The following is a 16,584-nucleotide window of genomic DNA, read 5'->3' on the forward strand; positions in this document are numbered from 1 at the left end:
ACAGTATGGCTGTGTGTTTGTTTATTTATGAGTTATATACATCTAGCACTGACTGTACCGGTACATGAGTGTTTGATAAACACTGATATTTTCACTATGGTGTTGAATGGTGAGATAAAACAAGTCCCACTATTTTCTTCTACACTGCGGGTCATTTCGTTTATTCCTCTTTTAAGCCTGTCACCATGGAGAATGAGTTTTAAATAGGAATGAAGAGTGATAGTTGTTTTTATTTTTTATTTTTATTTTTAAAATATTAGAGAGGGCCAGAGATAGAGCACGAACAGGAAAGAGAGGGAGAAGCAGGCTCCTCGCTGAGCAGAGAGACCAACATAGGGCTTAGGACCCCAGGATTATGACCTGCGCCTAAGGCAGACACTTAACTGAGCCACCCAGTTGCCCTTTTTTTTAAAATTAAGACCTGGGTGAACTAGGTGCAGAGAATGATTGCTTGGGTGATGAGCAGGGACTCAATGTATGGAATTGTTGAATCATTATATGGTACCCCCCAAAACTGATAACAATGTTGCACGTTAACTGTACTGAAATTTAAAAAGGACACAAAAATTTAAAAAGACCTTAAAGCCAGTCACCCAAGATAATGTATTACAGGGTTGCATTTCTGTGAAGTGTCCAGAACAGGCACATCTGCGGAGGCAGAGAGGAGATGGGGGTCGCCTAGGATTGAGGTGGCATGCACGTGGGGGCGAAGGATTGGATGTGACCGTCACAGGGTGTAGGGTATCGTCTCGGAGTGATAAAAATAACTGACTGGTGCCCAGCTCTGGGAATATTCTGAAAGCCACTGAATTGTACACTTTGAGCAGGAGACTGGTGTGGTATGTGAATTAGCTCTCCCTAGAGCTGTTAGAGAGGTAAGACTTCTTCAAGAAAATGGGCCTTCTGTCTTGGCTCCTAGGTTGCCCTAAAGCCCAACTGCTGAGACTCATGTGTAGTTGGAAGTTGAGTCAGTTCTAGTTTCACGATGAAGAGGCGGTGCGGAGTTGAACGCCGGCTGTTAAAGAATACCTACTGAAGGAGAGTGTGAATCTTGAAGTGGCCCCACCCTTCCTGTTGGCCCCCTCCTCCCAGGGGTGCAGCAGACCAGCACTGAGGCACTGACGCTCAGGCCACAGGCGGGGCAGGTCCTGGGCTGCCCATCTCACTGAAGCAAACACCCTCACTCCTAGATTTGGCAGAGGCAGCCTTGCCCACACCACAACCACCTGCGTTGCCCCAGCCACCCCCAACTGGTTCTTGTCCTATTTGTAAAACACCTTAGACCCCAAATTATGTTTGAATTCAGCCAAGTTTACCTCCTGACTAGATCTCTAAGCAGAGTTTCAGAACATTCCAACGTGTGTGTTTGTGTGTGTGTGGGGGGGGGGTTCTGTTACCCGCTGCCTCTCCCCCAGCTGCTCACTCTAATGAGAATTGAGTGGGAGCTTTAAAGACAACGAACTGTAGTATGCCCAGAGTGCAGAATTTCTTATCGGTGAACGTCGATGTTTATGTTCATGCAGGTTCACCAGAGCGGCTCGGGCTGGTCTCCAGTGGTGAGTTTTTACACCTTTGTCTTATTTGCCGGGTAGTGTATTCCGGGTCCTGGTTTCAGAACGGCTATGGTTTGGGCGGGCAGCACTTTCCTCAACCCAGCTGTCTATCAGTTAAAAAGTAACAATCAGCATGCCCTTGTAGACATAGGGAGCACAGGTAATGTCAGGGATTGGCACACTGTGTCTGTAAAGGGTCAGACAGTACATATTTTCAGTCTGTGGGCCATACACTGTCCAGCATTGTAGCATGAGGGTCATAATGTGCAAGCGAATGACCATGTATTCCAAGAAAACTTGATGGACAATGCCAGAAGGTGGGCCAGATTTGGCCCTGGAGGCTGTGGTTTGCCAGCCCAGGCGAGGGTAGCTAAGGACATACTTCTGCTGTGGTTTCTGCACTCTAGCACACGGCCCCAGGGGGCCTCGTTCAGGTCCCCCTGTATGATAACCCTTCCTCTCCCAAAATGATTTGTGAATTCAAAGAATGAATAGACCCAAGATCACATGATCATTTTGTTCTCAAAATGCCTTCAGCTCTGATAAACGACAAGGAAGTGACCTGTGCTGTGGTTTTAAGTGTTCTTTGCTTCATCCTCTCCAGTTCGTGGAAGACAATCTGGGGGTGATGTCGGTTGGTTTCTTGCTCAGCAGTCCTGATGATGCCGTTATCTGGAGGGGACCAAAGAAAAATGGTTTGCCACCCTGCTTTCTCTCCGTGAGCATGATCTTCCAAGAGCAGAACTACTTCAGGTTTCCTTTGCAGCCTGTCCCATCAGCATGGCAGCAGTCCTCTGCTGGGCTTTGCAGAGGATCATGGTTAAGCATCCGGTTGCCTCTGTCTTTGCTTGTTGAAGAGAGCTAGTAGAGATACCTGTTTTTGTTTTATAATTTATAATGTCTACTATGAGTTTCTCTGTCTTTAAAGCCTATGTGACATTGGAATTGTTTTTACTCTAGTTTTATAGTAGCTTATTTAGGTCCAAGATGTGAGTGAGGTGAAATCCTAGCAGGTTGATTGGGCCCAGAGCTTAAAATAACAATGCAGAAGTGTCATTTGTAAGGCAGGGCTTCTCAGTCTTTGCAGTGTTGCCATTTGGGGCCAGATAATTCTTTGTTAGGGGAGGGGTGGGCTGTGCTCTACACTTGCAGAAGGTTAGAGCACCCCGGGCTTCTACCCACTGGATGCCAGTAGTTCCCCGCACCCCAGTCATGACAACCAGACAGGTCAAGTGTACGTGAAGATCATAAAGTGCCTCTGTAGAGTTGTAAGTACAGAAAAGAGAGAAAAGGCATCACTGGCTCGCCCTCTCTCTCCTTAGGCATGATCAAGCAGTTCCTTCGTGACGTGGACTGGGGAGAGGTTGACTACCTCATCGTGGACACTCCTCCTGGCACGTCGGATGAACATCTCTCGGCTGTCCAGTACCTGTCGTCGACACACATCGATGGGGCGGTGATCATCACCACTCCCCAGGTGAGTGAGTGCCCCAGTAGAGCTGGCTTTGAACTCTGCTGTGTTGGGAGCTTCTTTCTCATATGGCTTTGAGACCCTTTTCTGGAAGTAGCTCCCCAGAACACATGCTCCAACAGCCCTCAGGGTGGATCTACAAAAACTTTGTTAGAAGTTTTATCTTAGGTATTTGCTGTTAACAAGTAGGCATTCCACGGTTATGTATGTGCACAGATCAAAGCAGTAGTGGCTCAGAATTGCCCTTCACATTTCCTTCACTCAGCCGGCAAGACCACTGGTGCCATTCAGTTCGGCTTGTCCCTCGTGGTCCTGTCCCCTCTGCTGTGCTCATGCTTCAGTCCTCATAACCCGCAGTGCTGCTTCTGTGCACCTTTCCCACCAACTCCCAAGACCGCCTGGTTTTCTGTAGAGCCACCCTGGGTGTATTCTAGATAAGCTGCTGTGGTCCTTGCTGCTGCTTTAGCAACGCCCAGCTCTTGTTCCAGGCCCATAGAGGCCATACTGAACCCAAACTGAGAGTGCACGGTAGTGTCATCCTGAGTGAATCCAGCAGTGAATAGACGCAGTCTGGTCTGCGATGTGCTTTATTATTGTTGCCAAGAAACCAGCAGATTATTCTGCTCAGCTGTACCTTTTGTCGTGATCCTCTTCTCCAATCCTAAGGAAGCACACCAAAGGAGGCCTCAGTCTGTGAATCAGTATCTCCTCATGCTTCACCAAACCTTCACAGAGCAGCACCTATCTGTGGCTCTGTGCCAGGCATCAGGGAGGAAATAGGCCTGTCCTCCCTCATGGCCTATATGATTCACTGAGGAATGTGGGTACCGGACACTGCACACATGCAGTGCTCCAACAGCAGTGTGACAGGCCCCACGGGCCATGTGAAGATGCCTGGGTCGGGGAGTGGTAGGACGGGATGCGTGTGTGAGATGTCTGGTGCCCCGTGGAGGGTGTCTTGGAGGCACGTGGAAGAGCAGGATGCCGCATAAGTGGTAGGGCCAGAGGTAGGGAACACCTGGCCCAGGGAGTGGCAGATGGATTTGTCTTTGATAATGCTTTTGAATTTTTACAGTGTTTGGGCCCCACTCTAGACCAGCAGAACTGTCAAGGGTGAGTCCCAGACGAGTTACCCAAAAGGAAAAATCTTTTTGGAATAGAGCACTGTGCTGTGTGATGTTGATAGTGGGGACGTTTTATGGGTGTAGGGGCAAGGGACATATGGGAACTCTTTCTGCCCAGTTTTGCTTTGAACATAAAACCATTTCTCAAGATGGCCTGTCCAAAGCCACATTTACTGTGAAAAAAGGGTGTGGTGCCCCCCTTGGGCTCAAGAAGAGGGAAACAGATGGAGCAGATGCTGGCCCTTCTCCAGGAAGCCATGGGAGGACGTTCCACCCTTTGTGTGGAACGTTTATGGAGAGTGTGACTTAACACGAGGGTCACCCACCTTCTCAGAGCCTTTCACAGCCACTTGCACAAGCAGGTGACTCTTTTGGGGGTCCTTTTTGACAAAGCAGGGCCACCAAGGAGAGAACCACAGTGGTGCAAGGAGCACGGAGACTAATACCAGTTTATACTGGTTTTCTTTCTAGCTAAATGCCTTTTTGTCTGTACCTCAATCTCATAGGGATGAAGAACCAAATGTGTGCCTGGGGAGAAATAGGTATCTCAAAGCCTTGAACCTTTGGGAACTCAGAAGCGTTAGAGCCACAGAGGGTAGAGTGCGGCCACACTTGACAACAGCAAGCGAGGAATAATGTGTCCGTGATAACCGTGACCTGGGGGGCATAGAGAGGGTGCCAAGCCTGGATGTCACACTCTATGTATCACTGTAAAAGAAGCTTTTAGAGTTCAGAAGTGAATTTGATCTAACTAGACTATTCCTCATTTTCTTCTTGTCTGTAAAGTTGTTTGTGCTCATAATCTAGATCAGAGGTTAGCAAACTTTTTCTATAAAGGGCTGGATAGTAAATATTTGTGGACCACATGGCCTGTCACAGCCACTCATTTGTACCATTGTAGGATGAAAGCAGCCAGTGATAATATGTAGAGGAACATATGTGGCTGTGTCCAGTTTATTTAGAAAAACAGGGGTGCCTGAGCGGCTCAGTTAAGTGTCCAACTCTAGGTTTTGGTTCAGGTGGTGAGATCAAGCCCCACGTCCATTTCCATGCTGGGTGTAGAGTCTGCTTGAGATTCTTTCCCTCCCCCCCATCCCACACCCTTTTTCTCTCTTGAATAAATCTTAAAAAAAAAAAAAAAAAGCCAGACATTGAGACTGGCTCACAGGCCACACTTTGCTGTTCCCCTAACCTAGAAAATAGTGCAGTTTGGCTTGGTGTAGTATATCAATGAGAAAAATAGAACATGAGGATATCATAAAAGGTCCTTTTTGTGCATTTGTTTTCTGTTGATATTTGGCTGTTCACATTTATCCTTTTGAGGTTTGGCGGGAAATAGCAGCTAGCATAGGGCTTAGTGCATGGTTGACACTAACGAGATACTTACTGAATACTCTGTAAGGTTTCATGGTGGTCAACCCACTACATTGCACCAACCGTCCCTGCAAGCACGCCAACTTTTTTCTTATGCTTTGACTTTGAAATGGTGTTTTGAACCTTGATAGGAGGTGTCCCTCCAAGATGTCCGGAAAGAAATCAACTTCTGCCACAAGGTGAAGCTGCCCATCATCGGAGTGGTGGAGAACATGAGTGGCTTCATCTGCCCCAAGTGCAAGGTGGGGGCGCATCGGCCCATGGCTTGGCTAAGCAGTCCCTTCTGAGGAGGAGGAAAGCCTGGGGAGGGGTCTCTGACATGGTTTATGCTTTTCCTTGTCACTTTGGAAAGTAGAGTCACAATCTCTATTGCTGATTTAATGAGAATTCTTCTAGTGGTTAATGTTTCACTTTCAGACAGCCATTTTTTTTTAAGTTGTTTTAAAGTGTCCATTTCTAGTGATTCTGAAACAAAATCCTAATTCTTCCCTTTTTAACTTACCTCACAGAAGGAATCTCAGATATTCCCACCAACGACAGGGGGTGCAGAAGTCATGTGCCAGAATCTGAAGATCCCGCTCCTTGGAAAAGTGCCTCTGGATCCACACATAGGTGGGTGAGTCTAAATGCCATCCTGACCCTCCATTGCCAGATGGGGCCTTTACACCCTGCTCACTCCACACAGGCATGACTGGGCAGTGGGGCAGCAGACGCAGAGCCCACCCTCAGGAGCTCAGCTCCGGTCTAGGGACACAGGCATGTCACTGTGGGAGTGAGCAGACTGCATATGAAGGGTGTGGTTGGGTGAGGCGTGGAGGGTGGGGTGAGGACTGGTCAGGGAGGTGCTGGGAGGCCCCAGAAAAGGAATCCACCAAGTAGAGAGGACAGGACAGGGAAATGCCATGGGTGTGTGCTGGGGTCCTGTCTCAGACAGGAATTAGGTTCTGAGGTGAAAGGCATGAATCAGAATTAGCCTTGAAAACCCCTTACGAAGACCGGCCTGCCTCCTGGGAGGTCCAGCACAGCGTGGACGGCCCCGTCTCTCGGCATTAGATGAGGGCGTTGGCCTGCCTACAGGGGCCCCGTGCATGAAAAATGTTTCACCCTTTTCATCCCAGAGTCCTCTGGGTCCCTTCCATGAGCAGCAGCAAGACTGACGGAGTGGGTGGGGTGGTGGACCCCATCCCCATCCTGCACTCACTCTAGAGTGTTAGCTTGCTGAGCACCATGATCGGGAGGGCCACTCACATTCTTCAAATTATACTTGCCTCCAAATGTTTGTTTCCCTGAGGTAGAGTCAAACTTGCTTAAGTTAGCTGAGCCTGTGACCTGAGGAAGTGGTAGGGCGGTTGCGTCAGCAGAGGGGCCTGGGCCAAAGGAAGCCCGGGGAGAAGGCGGGAAGGCAGGCTGGAACCCAGATGTGGACGGCTCTGCAGCCAGGCCCGAGAGCTGGGCCTTCAGGGTGAGGAAATGAGAACCTGAGACTGAGAGGGAGGCCTTCAGGCGTCCCTGTAGGGGAGTGTGGGGAGGAGATTAGGGCTTGCCCAGACCTGGAGATGAGACACACAGCAGTGGGAAGGGGACACGATTTGATGCTTGGGGAGAAAGGTGGCAGATGTCTGCCCGCTCTAGAAGATGGGGACAGCCCTCAGAAGCTGTGACCGTTGGTGGGGGGGCAGTGTTGTTGAGGAGAGCAGGTTCCCTCGCATGTTGGGTCTAGAGGAGCCTTCGGTTGGTCAGCAGGCTCAGGGACATTGTGGGACGTGCCTATTCAGGCGAGATTGCTGGGGGTGTACAGAGTGGAGGAGCCAAGAGTGGGGTGGGAGGGCGCAGCCTTGAGGGGCTGCTCGGGGACTGATGGCTGCTCTGAGAAGCCTGGCACCTAAGTGCATATCCGGAGAACCTTCCTCGCGTATTCTCCGGCCCTGAAACACCACTTTGCTCTGTGTTTTCCCCCATGAAACATGGAAAACTCCAGCTGCTGCTTTAGCGAGTATGCAAACACCCAGGAAGATGAATCTGTTTGCACTGACCAGACGTGGTGCCAAGTTTCCCCACCTTAACCCTCCAGGTCTAAGAGTGTCTCCTGCTCAGAGGCCCCTCGAGGCAGGTGGGATGTAGGGATGAGTATGAGTGACTTGAGGCGGGTCATTGCCCGTCCTGGCTCACTCACTGCTGTCAGCCCCAGCATCTGCCACCACCTGAGTGTGGGCCCCGAGGAAAGGAGTGGTGGGCAGGAGATTAGGGGGATGCCTGGCAGAGAACGGGCAGGCAGCCTGCTGAGGCTGGGAGAGCCTCAGACCCCAATGCAGGACCCAACCCCCGAGAAGGCGAGGGGAAGGGAGGCATCTGCCCTCCTGCCTGGCTCCAGCTTCTGCCGAGCTTTTCTTTTTAGGGCCACTTTTCACAAAGCAGTGAAGTTCTGATTACTTGCCAGGAGCCAGTAGCACAGCAGATGCCCTGAGGGCAGCTGCTACTCAGTCCCAAGCTCAGAGGATGAAGGGCCTTCTGGGGAGTGGGCCTGTGTGACAAGTTACATGGCCCTAGCCTCCCTTCTAGCTGAAAGCACAAGGCCCGTGGGCAGCAGAGAAGGGTGGTTGGCGCTGTCCTGTACTGGAAAGCAGGACAAAACTGTGAGGTCACTGTGACAGGCCACCTCCTTCCCCCCCAGAGTTATTTTTGTCCAGCGAGAGCAAAGGCAGATCCCTGGGAATAGGACGGCGTGAGGGCACACATTTCAGCCTGTGCTGGGATCCCTGGCAGAAGGAGGTGCCATATCTCTGGCACTGTGCCAAGCCTGTGGACCCACCCGGCTGAGGCTCTGGGGTCGATGTCCAGCCTCAGAGCCCGGCTCTTCCACCGCTAGCTGGAGGCTCCAAGCCCTGATGGCCTCATCTGTAAGAGGGGGTGGTAACCGTGCCCCCTGCCCAGGGAGTGGCAAAGATGACAGGAGAGGAGACCCAGAAAACTGCAGAAACCAGCTCTTTGGACAGTAATGCCTGGTCACGGAGCACGGTGAGAGGGATGGAAGTTTTATTAAAACGGGGAGGGGGAGGGTCCCCCGGGGCAGGGAAGACTTGAACACTGTGAAAATTGTACCCAGTGGCTAGTATGTGACTCTTCTGGGACCTAGGACTTCCGGACCTGGTCCAGCACATTCCCAGGGTGGCTCGGGTTCATCTGGACTCCAGCTCTGCCAGCTCCTCCTCCTGACTCCTTTCCTCCCTCAGTTTCCCTGGCTCCTGGGGCAGCTGGCCTTGCAGGGCCCAGCTGAGGTGGGGGAGCAGCGCCACTGACTTGCTTCTGCAGTTGTGCCGAGCAGGCGCACAGGGTCTGCCCAGGTTTGGGGGTGGGCAGAGCAGTGGAAGAGGGGCAAGGAGGACCTGCCTGGGCAGCCCCGAGGAGTGTAAATACACACGTTCCACATGTGTACTTATGCTCGCATTCATCTCGTGTGTTTCCTCAGCTATACTCTCCACTGCAAGTGAGGTGGGCTCAGGGTCTTAACATCACAGGCCCGAGAGGGCCTCCAGTTCACCTTGCCACGGTTTTCTTCATGGATTTTTTTCTTTTCATTTCTCTTCAAGGTAAGAGTTGCGATAAAGGACAGTCTTTTCTGATTGACGCTCCGGATTCCCCAGCCACTTTAGCCTACAGAAGTATCATTCAAAGTACGTGTGTGCCTGACTCCTGTGCTCTGCTGGGTGTGAACATCCCATTTAGAGCCATTTATGGGTTATTAGGGTCACTGCCACTCAGCCTTGAGTGGGGACAGTAGGGCTCGTGAGGGCTGGGATGACCCCTCAGCCTAGGAAGCCAGGTGTCCATGAGAAAGCTTTTGAGAGGAGAAAGCACATGTGCAGCCTGAGTGTGCTGGTGAGTGGCCAGTGGAGGCCTGGACGTTAAGGCAGCTTGGGCAGGGGCAGTCATTAAAGCTGTCACGCATTCCTTTTACCTAGGAGAAGGGCATCCAGGGCGGGGAATGGCATTCCCAGGCTCTTGATCTGTGGAATGGGCCCATGTAAGATCTCCAGCCACACACTTAGGACCGTGGACAAGCACTTTTGAGGAGTCAGCATTGGCAGAAACAGGACTGTTTTGGGAATTCAGCCATGCAGGGCTTCAGCCCTCACCAGCACAGGCAGGGCTGCCTGAGAGAGGGGCACCGCATCACCGCTTCTCTGTTGTCTCATGTTCCAGGAATCCAGGAGTTCTGTGGTCGCCATCTGCCAGAAGAAGGGCACCTCATCAGTTCCTGAAACATGAGAGTGTTCAGGACACGAGCCGACCCCGCAGCCCGGCCCAAGCAGCCTGGGGACACGGGCAGAAAGGGACCAGACGCTGGTAGGGCGTGAAGTCACTTTTTCAGAGACGCTTTAATTGTCGTGTTCATACACTGTCAGCATACATAAAGGCAAGAATAAAAACGTCTCGGGCCTCTCCCCTGAGGCCTACTTCCGGCAGGAAACCAACGGCTTATTGGTCAGGGAATTCTTCTCTGCTAAAGCTTATTTAAGAACAGAACCTCTTGCTTCAGCCACTGCAGGCTCAGAAGAGAAGCCTAAAAAAGAACCAGAGGGATGGATGTGTGGCTTCATTGCAAAATCCAGTCATGGTTTTAAATAACAGTCCAAACGCCATTGCTTCAGATTGAGAGGAAAAGTGAAAATAGTCCCAAAAAGCCCATAAATCACCCATGTAAACAGAACGGGGGTCTGTGCCCCGTGCAGTAATATATGTGCAATGTCCAGTAATTTCCAGTGTCCTCCAAGACCATTTATGGGGTATTTTTTTTTTTTTAATTACGTAAAAGTGAAGTAAATTCTAGAATTCTCCTCATTGCCGGGAGATGTGCAGGAACTGGCACCAATGAGGGAAGAGGTGATTCCCAAGTTCCAGCTCCCTCTGGGCAGCTGTGGAGAGTTGGGCAAATCCCGTTGTTCTCTCCCCCCATTCCTGCCCCGTCCCTCGTGCCTGCACACAGGGTGGAGTTTGCACCCCTTCCACGTGAGCCAAGGGAGGGGGCCATGGAGCCCTGGGATGACCCCCTACCCTGGCTGGCTCCCACCTCGATCTCACCTCTTACCTAATGCTTGTGAATCTCCAGCCCCTCCAGGCCAGGCTTCTGGAAGTCACCCGGGCCAGCCTGCAAGAAGATAAGTCCACTGTGGCTTTGTCCCCACACATGAGGGGCCTGATTCTGCTGATTCAAGAGCCAGAGCAAACCCACAACATAACCAAAAACCTGCAGGGCTCATTGCTCAATCAAGGTCTTGGCAGAAAGCAGCACTGTTCAAATTTTAAGATGGGTCAAACCATTTTAAGAGGAGCTGGTCAAATTTAAAAGTTCTTATGCTTCTAGAAATATATGCTAGGTTAAAATTGTGTGTGTGTGGTACTTAATCCTGTAGTTTTAAAATCACTTAAAGCTAATAGTGGCAGTCACAAAAGGACCAGTACTGCAGGATTTGACTTCCGTGAAGTTCCCAAAGGAGTCAGGTTCAGAGAGCCAAATAGATGGTGGGAGGGGAGGCTGGGACTTACTGTGTCATGGGGACAGAACCTCAGTTTGGGGAGATGAGAAAGTTCTGGAGATGGATGGTGGTGATGGCTGCATGACAGTGCGAATATACTTACCACCACTGATCTGTATGTTTAAAGTGGTAAGTTTTATGTTGTATAAATTTTATGCCCCGCCTCCATGGGCACATGCGTGTGCATGCACACACACACATACACAGAACACTGTGGCAGCCGACTTGACACGAAAACGGTTAAAACTGCATTTGCCACTAGGCCACCTGTGCTTCAAACATCGAGTGCAGGGGTCCAGGAGTAAGACTTCAGGAACTCACCGTCTGGAATACCGTCTGGGACAGAAAACTGGCTGTGACTTTGCTGAGGTCACTCTCACCTCCCATCTTACAGAGGATATAACCATACAGGTTAGCGGCTTGGAGAGAAATCCCAGCTATCACAAGGGCCTGCTCACAAAGCAAAAGTAGTTCTTGTAAGAGCATGTATGGGAATGTTCCTCTCGAACCACAGAAGTGGCTCTGGTCTGTACCTAGTAACAACCAGACGTTTTTTGAGAACTCACAAATCATGGACACCTTATCTAGCAACAACAAAAGACAGTGCCATTATCATCCCATTTTATAGGGAAGAAACTGAAACCCACAGAAACAAAAGTCTCAGAGCTGATGCATGGCTGGGCCAACAGCCAAACGCCAGAGTGCCCCCCACTTTTGATCTGGATGTTTTCTCACAGAAGGAGCCAGATCACAGCAATGAAATAGAATAATTAAAATAGGGGTGGCTGGCGGTTGAGCGTCAGACTCTTGGTCTCAGCTTAGTTCACGATCTCAGCATTGGGATCCATGCTGGCTGTGGAGCGTGCTAAAAAAAAAAAAAAAAAAAAGCCTATAAAAACTTAAGAACTCTGAGGCTTGCTTTTAGGAAGAGTTCTAAAGTAGGATATCACATGGTTTTGCTTACAACTTCTCTCAGCATTATTCACAGGAGTCTGAAAGGTTCAACCAAATGTCTGTCAGTGGATGAACAGAAAAAAATGCAGCATGGCCCTACAATGGAATATTATGCAGCCACAAAAAGGAAAGAAGTCTTGATAAATGCTAGAACACAGATGACCCTTAGATAGACTACGTTAAGTGGAAGAAGGGTACAAACGTGTTATATAACTCCAGTTACAGAAAATGTTGGGAATAGGTAAGTGTTGAGACAGGAAGATGAGTGCCAGGCATGGAGGAAGAGGGGCACAGGGGAGGTGGAAATGGCTGGAAGGAGGGTACAGGGCTTCTTTTGGGAGTGCCAATAATATCCTAGGATGGGCTGTGGTGCTGACCGCACACACTTGTGAATATACTAGAAACCTGTTGCGTTGCATGCGCTGAATGGGTGGATTGTAGGGTCTGTGAAAGCTCAGCAAAGCTGTCGCAAATCAACAGCTAATAAAACCCACTTCTGCAATCCTGGTCTGTGCACATGGCAAAGCACTGTCCAAGTCAGAGTGTCACCTTACCAGCCACTTGAGCTTCAGGGAGAATAAGGTGCTGAAGAGGAACACGATCCAAATAAGCGGGCAGATGATGAGGCCGAGCCAGAAGATACGTGCTTCAGCCTCTGTGGCGGCAATGTGATTCGGAGAGGCCTGTTTGGGAGGAAGACTGCATTTTCAGAATGAGTGAAAATGGTTGCAAAGTCACTTGCGGTCCTCTTGGCTTCTCGTCCATGAACTTCCGCCACACGCTGGTGGCAGCGGCGTGCCTGCAGCGGTAGCTTCAGCCCTGCCTGGGAACCCGATCTGCACAAAGCCCACAAGGGACCTGTGCAGACTTCCCACAGCCTTTGCCTTGGTTCAACTCCTAATGGACAATACCTTTCTGGCTTCAAAAATCCAGTGGCTTTTCCCATCTTCATCGATCTGGTTCCACCAACGAAGGCCCACCATGAGTCTTCCCGTTACGTTCTGGGGGAAACGGACAGAAGGACTCTAAGCATGCCATAGGAAAAGAGTCATTGTCTTTTCACTGATGAACAAAGTAAAAGTCTCCAGTTGGTGTTGAACTTGCCCGGGGAGTGGGAGTGGGAGCAGAGGGGTCTGAGATGTGGTGGGTTCTCAAAGCCAGCTGGAGGCTTCTAATTTTTAACCAAGCTTACCTTAACAAGTGATTTCCCCGCCCTGCAACACGTTTTACAAAAAAATGCAAAGCCTACGGAGTTGCCACCCTCTTGAGATACATATTGGTGACAGTGGCAGTTGAGAACTGGACATTTTTTTCAACTCTGAAACAATGTATTTTTTCATACTCTTAAGTATGTATCTGCTGTTTAAGCGAAAGCACCTCTTGGCCCAAACCAGCCACATTCATTGGTAACGTCAGTGACATTGAACTATGGCCCTCGTGTTTCAGGAGCGATGGCGTCACGAGCCAGGGGGGCCTTACCTTCACAGACCAGAAGTCAAAGGACAGGAGGAGGAGCACGGTGACAAAGCAGCCCACAAAGCTTCTGCTGAACCAGTCACAGCACACATACGTGACAATGGCACTCACTCGGAAAAACAGATGGAAAAAGGTGGCCAGTGGGTGCCTAGGAAAGAACCCAGAAGCCCCCTCACTGCAAAGGCCAAGAGGGCAATCCCCGAACTCACTGGGTGGGTTCTGACTTGTCACGTTTTCCCCAGTGCTTGTCAAGCCAAAGTCAGGCTGCAGCCCTGAGGACGTCAGCAAATCACAAGTTTTGAGCCACTCATTATTATACTAGAACCTTTCCCCTCTCGAAGAATCCAGTACTTTCCCCCAATTTGATTCCAAATATCATTTGTCCTCTTCGAAACACAGCCACCTTTGAAGTGAAACAGGACAGTGGTCACCTCCTTCCCACCTGGTAGTGATAAGGACCAACCAGTTCCCTAAAGGTAAAGGTTGGGCTGTTCCACCAGTTACTGAGCAGTTCACATGCAGCCCACGGGGTGCCGTCTCCTGTCACCAAGGAACACGTGTTCTGGATAGAGGGAAATCCTGACTCACCCCACACCAATTGCTTTAAAGGAAAAAAGTCTAGAAAGACCAAAGACTCAAAGTTAGCTCAAGAACGAAGACCACCCACCCATATCCAGTGCAGAGAGAACAAATGCCCACAGGGGTCAGGCAGGGGATGGTGGGTGACACGGACCAGGCCAAAGACATGGCATTGTGTCTGCCCCCCCCCCCCCCCCGCCTTTGGAATCCACCTCGGTGGAGCACAGGTAGAAACAAAGCTCGAGAAGGCAACAGTGCAAGCCAGGTGGTGAGAGGCAGTGAAAGCCCCACCTGGTGCTAGGGAGCAAGGGGCAGAAGGGCCTCCTCACCCAGTACTGGCAGATCCTTTAGTTTCACAAGGAGCCAGAAATTGAGAATTGCGACAGGAAAATGTTTTTAAATGATGGCGGCTAAGAATGTTGAAATACAGCAGGCTGGGTCTTACGCTGGCCCACGAGCCTCCACCTGGGTGGTCAGAGAGAGAGCCAGCAGAGCCGGAGTTGCATCAGGGAGGCACCTGCTTGTTCTCGCAAGGAAGGACCATGCCAAGTAAGCAAACGGGGGCTCATATGGAATTGTGCAGTTTCTGACTCTCAAGGGAACATGAACTTCCTCAGAAGCAGGATTTATAGTGACTTCTGCATTTTACTCCTGGTGTTCCAAAGGAAGGAGCAGTGCCCAAACCCTAGCTGTCCACCTCAAGGCTTCCCCTTTGTGCCTTCCAGATGCTGGCCTCTCCTGGCGGCCTGGGTGCAAGCCAGCCTGGGACATGTACCCGGCCCTGAAGAATCAGACGTGATCCCACACAGCCTCCACATCTGGAATGTTCCCAAAGATTAGAACCTTGGGTGTCTCTCGTATTTGTTTGTCTGTTATTACATTTTATTGCCTTTTTTTTTTTTTTTTTTGAGAAAGAGAACATGCAGTGGGGAGGAGGGTCAGAGGGGGAGAGAATCTCAAGCAGACTCCACATTGAGCACGGAGCCCAACTTGGCACTTGATCCCACAACTTGGAGATCAAGACCTGAGCTGAAACCAAGAGTTGGATGTTCAACCGACTGAAGCCACCCAGGTGCCCCTTCTCTCATACCCTTTAACCCTTAAATCTTCCTGAGGATCTTTTAACTAAATGTCTTAATACAATCTTGCCTCTTTGCCCTGAAGATAAGAGAGTCCCCCGTGCAGTAACTGAAAACTTTTTGAGGTCAGAAGCCATGTCCGAGATTATTTTATGTCCTCAATAGCACCTGGCATTTAAGATTCTCAGCAAATATTTACCGTGTTAAGCCTTGTAATCAGGTCTATATTGCCAAACAGTATATTGTAGGACAGTATAGACTTAAAAGATGTAAAAGACCCACGTGGCCCATGATCCAGGGTAAAACCTGGAAGTTAATGCATATGAATAAATCCCCTGCCCACCCACTTTCGGCTGTGGTTTCTTGAAATGCAGAAAAATTCCCATTGTTGGAAGGTTCTTGGTTGGGTTCTTAAATGATGTCCTTAATGTGTAATGGAAAGTACTAACACCATGGCTACTGTCCTCACTCCGACAAAGCCCAGAGTAGAAAATGATGCTGACTTTGCTCTCAAATACTGCTTTCCTTTCATTTGATGCAGGCTGTCCTCTGGGCCACTCTCCAAGCCCTCCCTTCGGTCCCCCTCCGCGGTTGGCCCAGCCTGTGTCTGCCGCCAACGCCTACATGGTCTCAGACCAGTTTCCTGGTTTTGAGAGTTGCAAAGGTCATGGCTTAACATCTGTCCACCCTTCCCTGCTGGGTCTCCCAGGGTTTTCTCTGCTACCTCCATGGGCACAGAGCACACGAATAGTCATCTCCACCTCCCAATGCCACTGGCTTGCAACCCCACCCTCCCAGGCACCCACCTGGTGGCCCATCGAGAGGCAACCAGTACAGAGGTACCAGGCTGCCAGCATTCAAATCCTAGCTCCAACCTCAGACCAGTGCCACACACCCACTGGACACCTCAGTCTCCACTCCTGTAAAACGGGCATGCCAACAGTGGAACAGTGGCCACTTCATCGCTATTAAAAGATCAAGTGAAGGTGGCACATAAAAAGTGCCTGAAACCCAGATCGTGCTCAGGGACTGTGACAAGCTTACCTCAGCCACTCGAAACTGACCCACCTCCAAGGAGCTCCGCTGTGAAATTCCCCACCTGACCACAACTTTCTCTCTCACCAGCCAGGGGCAGACCTTCACCTCTGCAGGGATCCCCCACATCTCCTGACCGCTCCACATCCCCCCCTTCCCTCCACATCACCGAAGAACCTTCTTCGTTTCTTCACTTTAACAGGCAGTGCTTCCCACTTGATAGCAAAGCCCTCACCCTCTGCAGGCCAGGTAGGAGCCTGGAGGCTGACAGGAGGAGGGGAGGACAGACAGGGGAACAGAAAATGAGATTAATGCAAGGGTAGTGAAGGTGGGGAAAATCTGTGGGTACCTGGATGGCTCAGTGGTTGAGCATCTGCCTTTGGCTCAGGGCGTGATCCTGAGATC

At 50.4% G+C, this 16,584-nt stretch overlaps 2 protein-coding genes across 2 annotated transcripts in view; one reads left to right on the forward strand and one right to left on the reverse strand.

Annotated features, from left to right (window-relative positions):
- Positions 1 to 10,907, forward strand: part of NUBP1 (NUBP iron-sulfur cluster assembly factor 1, cytosolic) — a 21,526-nt gene extending 10,619 nt beyond the window's left edge. Inside the window, exons 5-11 of the mRNA XM_072835772.1 lie at positions 1,524 to 1,556; positions 2,158 to 2,248; positions 2,876 to 3,030; positions 5,654 to 5,764; positions 6,032 to 6,134; positions 9,110 to 9,193; positions 9,723 to 10,907. Of these exons, the coding sequence (XP_072691873.1) occupies positions 1,524 to 1,556; positions 2,158 to 2,248; positions 2,876 to 3,030; positions 5,654 to 5,764; positions 6,032 to 6,134; positions 9,110 to 9,193; positions 9,723 to 9,781 (636 nt within the window). The 3' untranslated portion in view covers positions 9,782 to 10,907. The remainder of the gene's footprint in view (positions 1 to 1,523; positions 1,557 to 2,157; positions 2,249 to 2,875; positions 3,031 to 5,653; positions 5,765 to 6,031; positions 6,135 to 9,109; positions 9,194 to 9,722) is intronic.
- TVP23A (trans-golgi network vesicle protein 23 homolog A) overlaps positions 9,880 to 16,584 on the reverse strand; it is a 30,415-nt gene continuing 23,710 nt past the window's right edge. Inside the window, exons 3-8 of the mRNA XM_072835774.1 lie at positions 13,490 to 13,634; positions 12,922 to 13,011; positions 12,565 to 12,693; positions 11,378 to 11,506; positions 10,609 to 10,668; positions 9,880 to 10,083 (exon numbers count right to left, since the gene is read on the reverse strand). Of these exons, the coding sequence (XP_072691875.1) occupies positions 10,609 to 10,668; positions 11,378 to 11,506; positions 12,565 to 12,693; positions 12,922 to 13,011; positions 13,490 to 13,634 (553 nt within the window). The 3' untranslated portion in view covers positions 9,880 to 10,083. The remainder of the gene's footprint in view (positions 10,084 to 10,608; positions 10,669 to 11,377; positions 11,507 to 12,564; positions 12,694 to 12,921; positions 13,012 to 13,489; positions 13,635 to 16,584) is intronic.

The sequence above is a fragment of the Canis lupus genome, chromosome 8 (genome assembly GCF_048164855.1).
Source record: "Canis lupus baileyi chromosome 8, mCanLup2.hap1, whole genome shotgun sequence".
In the NCBI taxonomy this organism is placed as follows: Eukaryota; Metazoa; Chordata; class Mammalia; order Carnivora; family Canidae; genus Canis; species Canis lupus.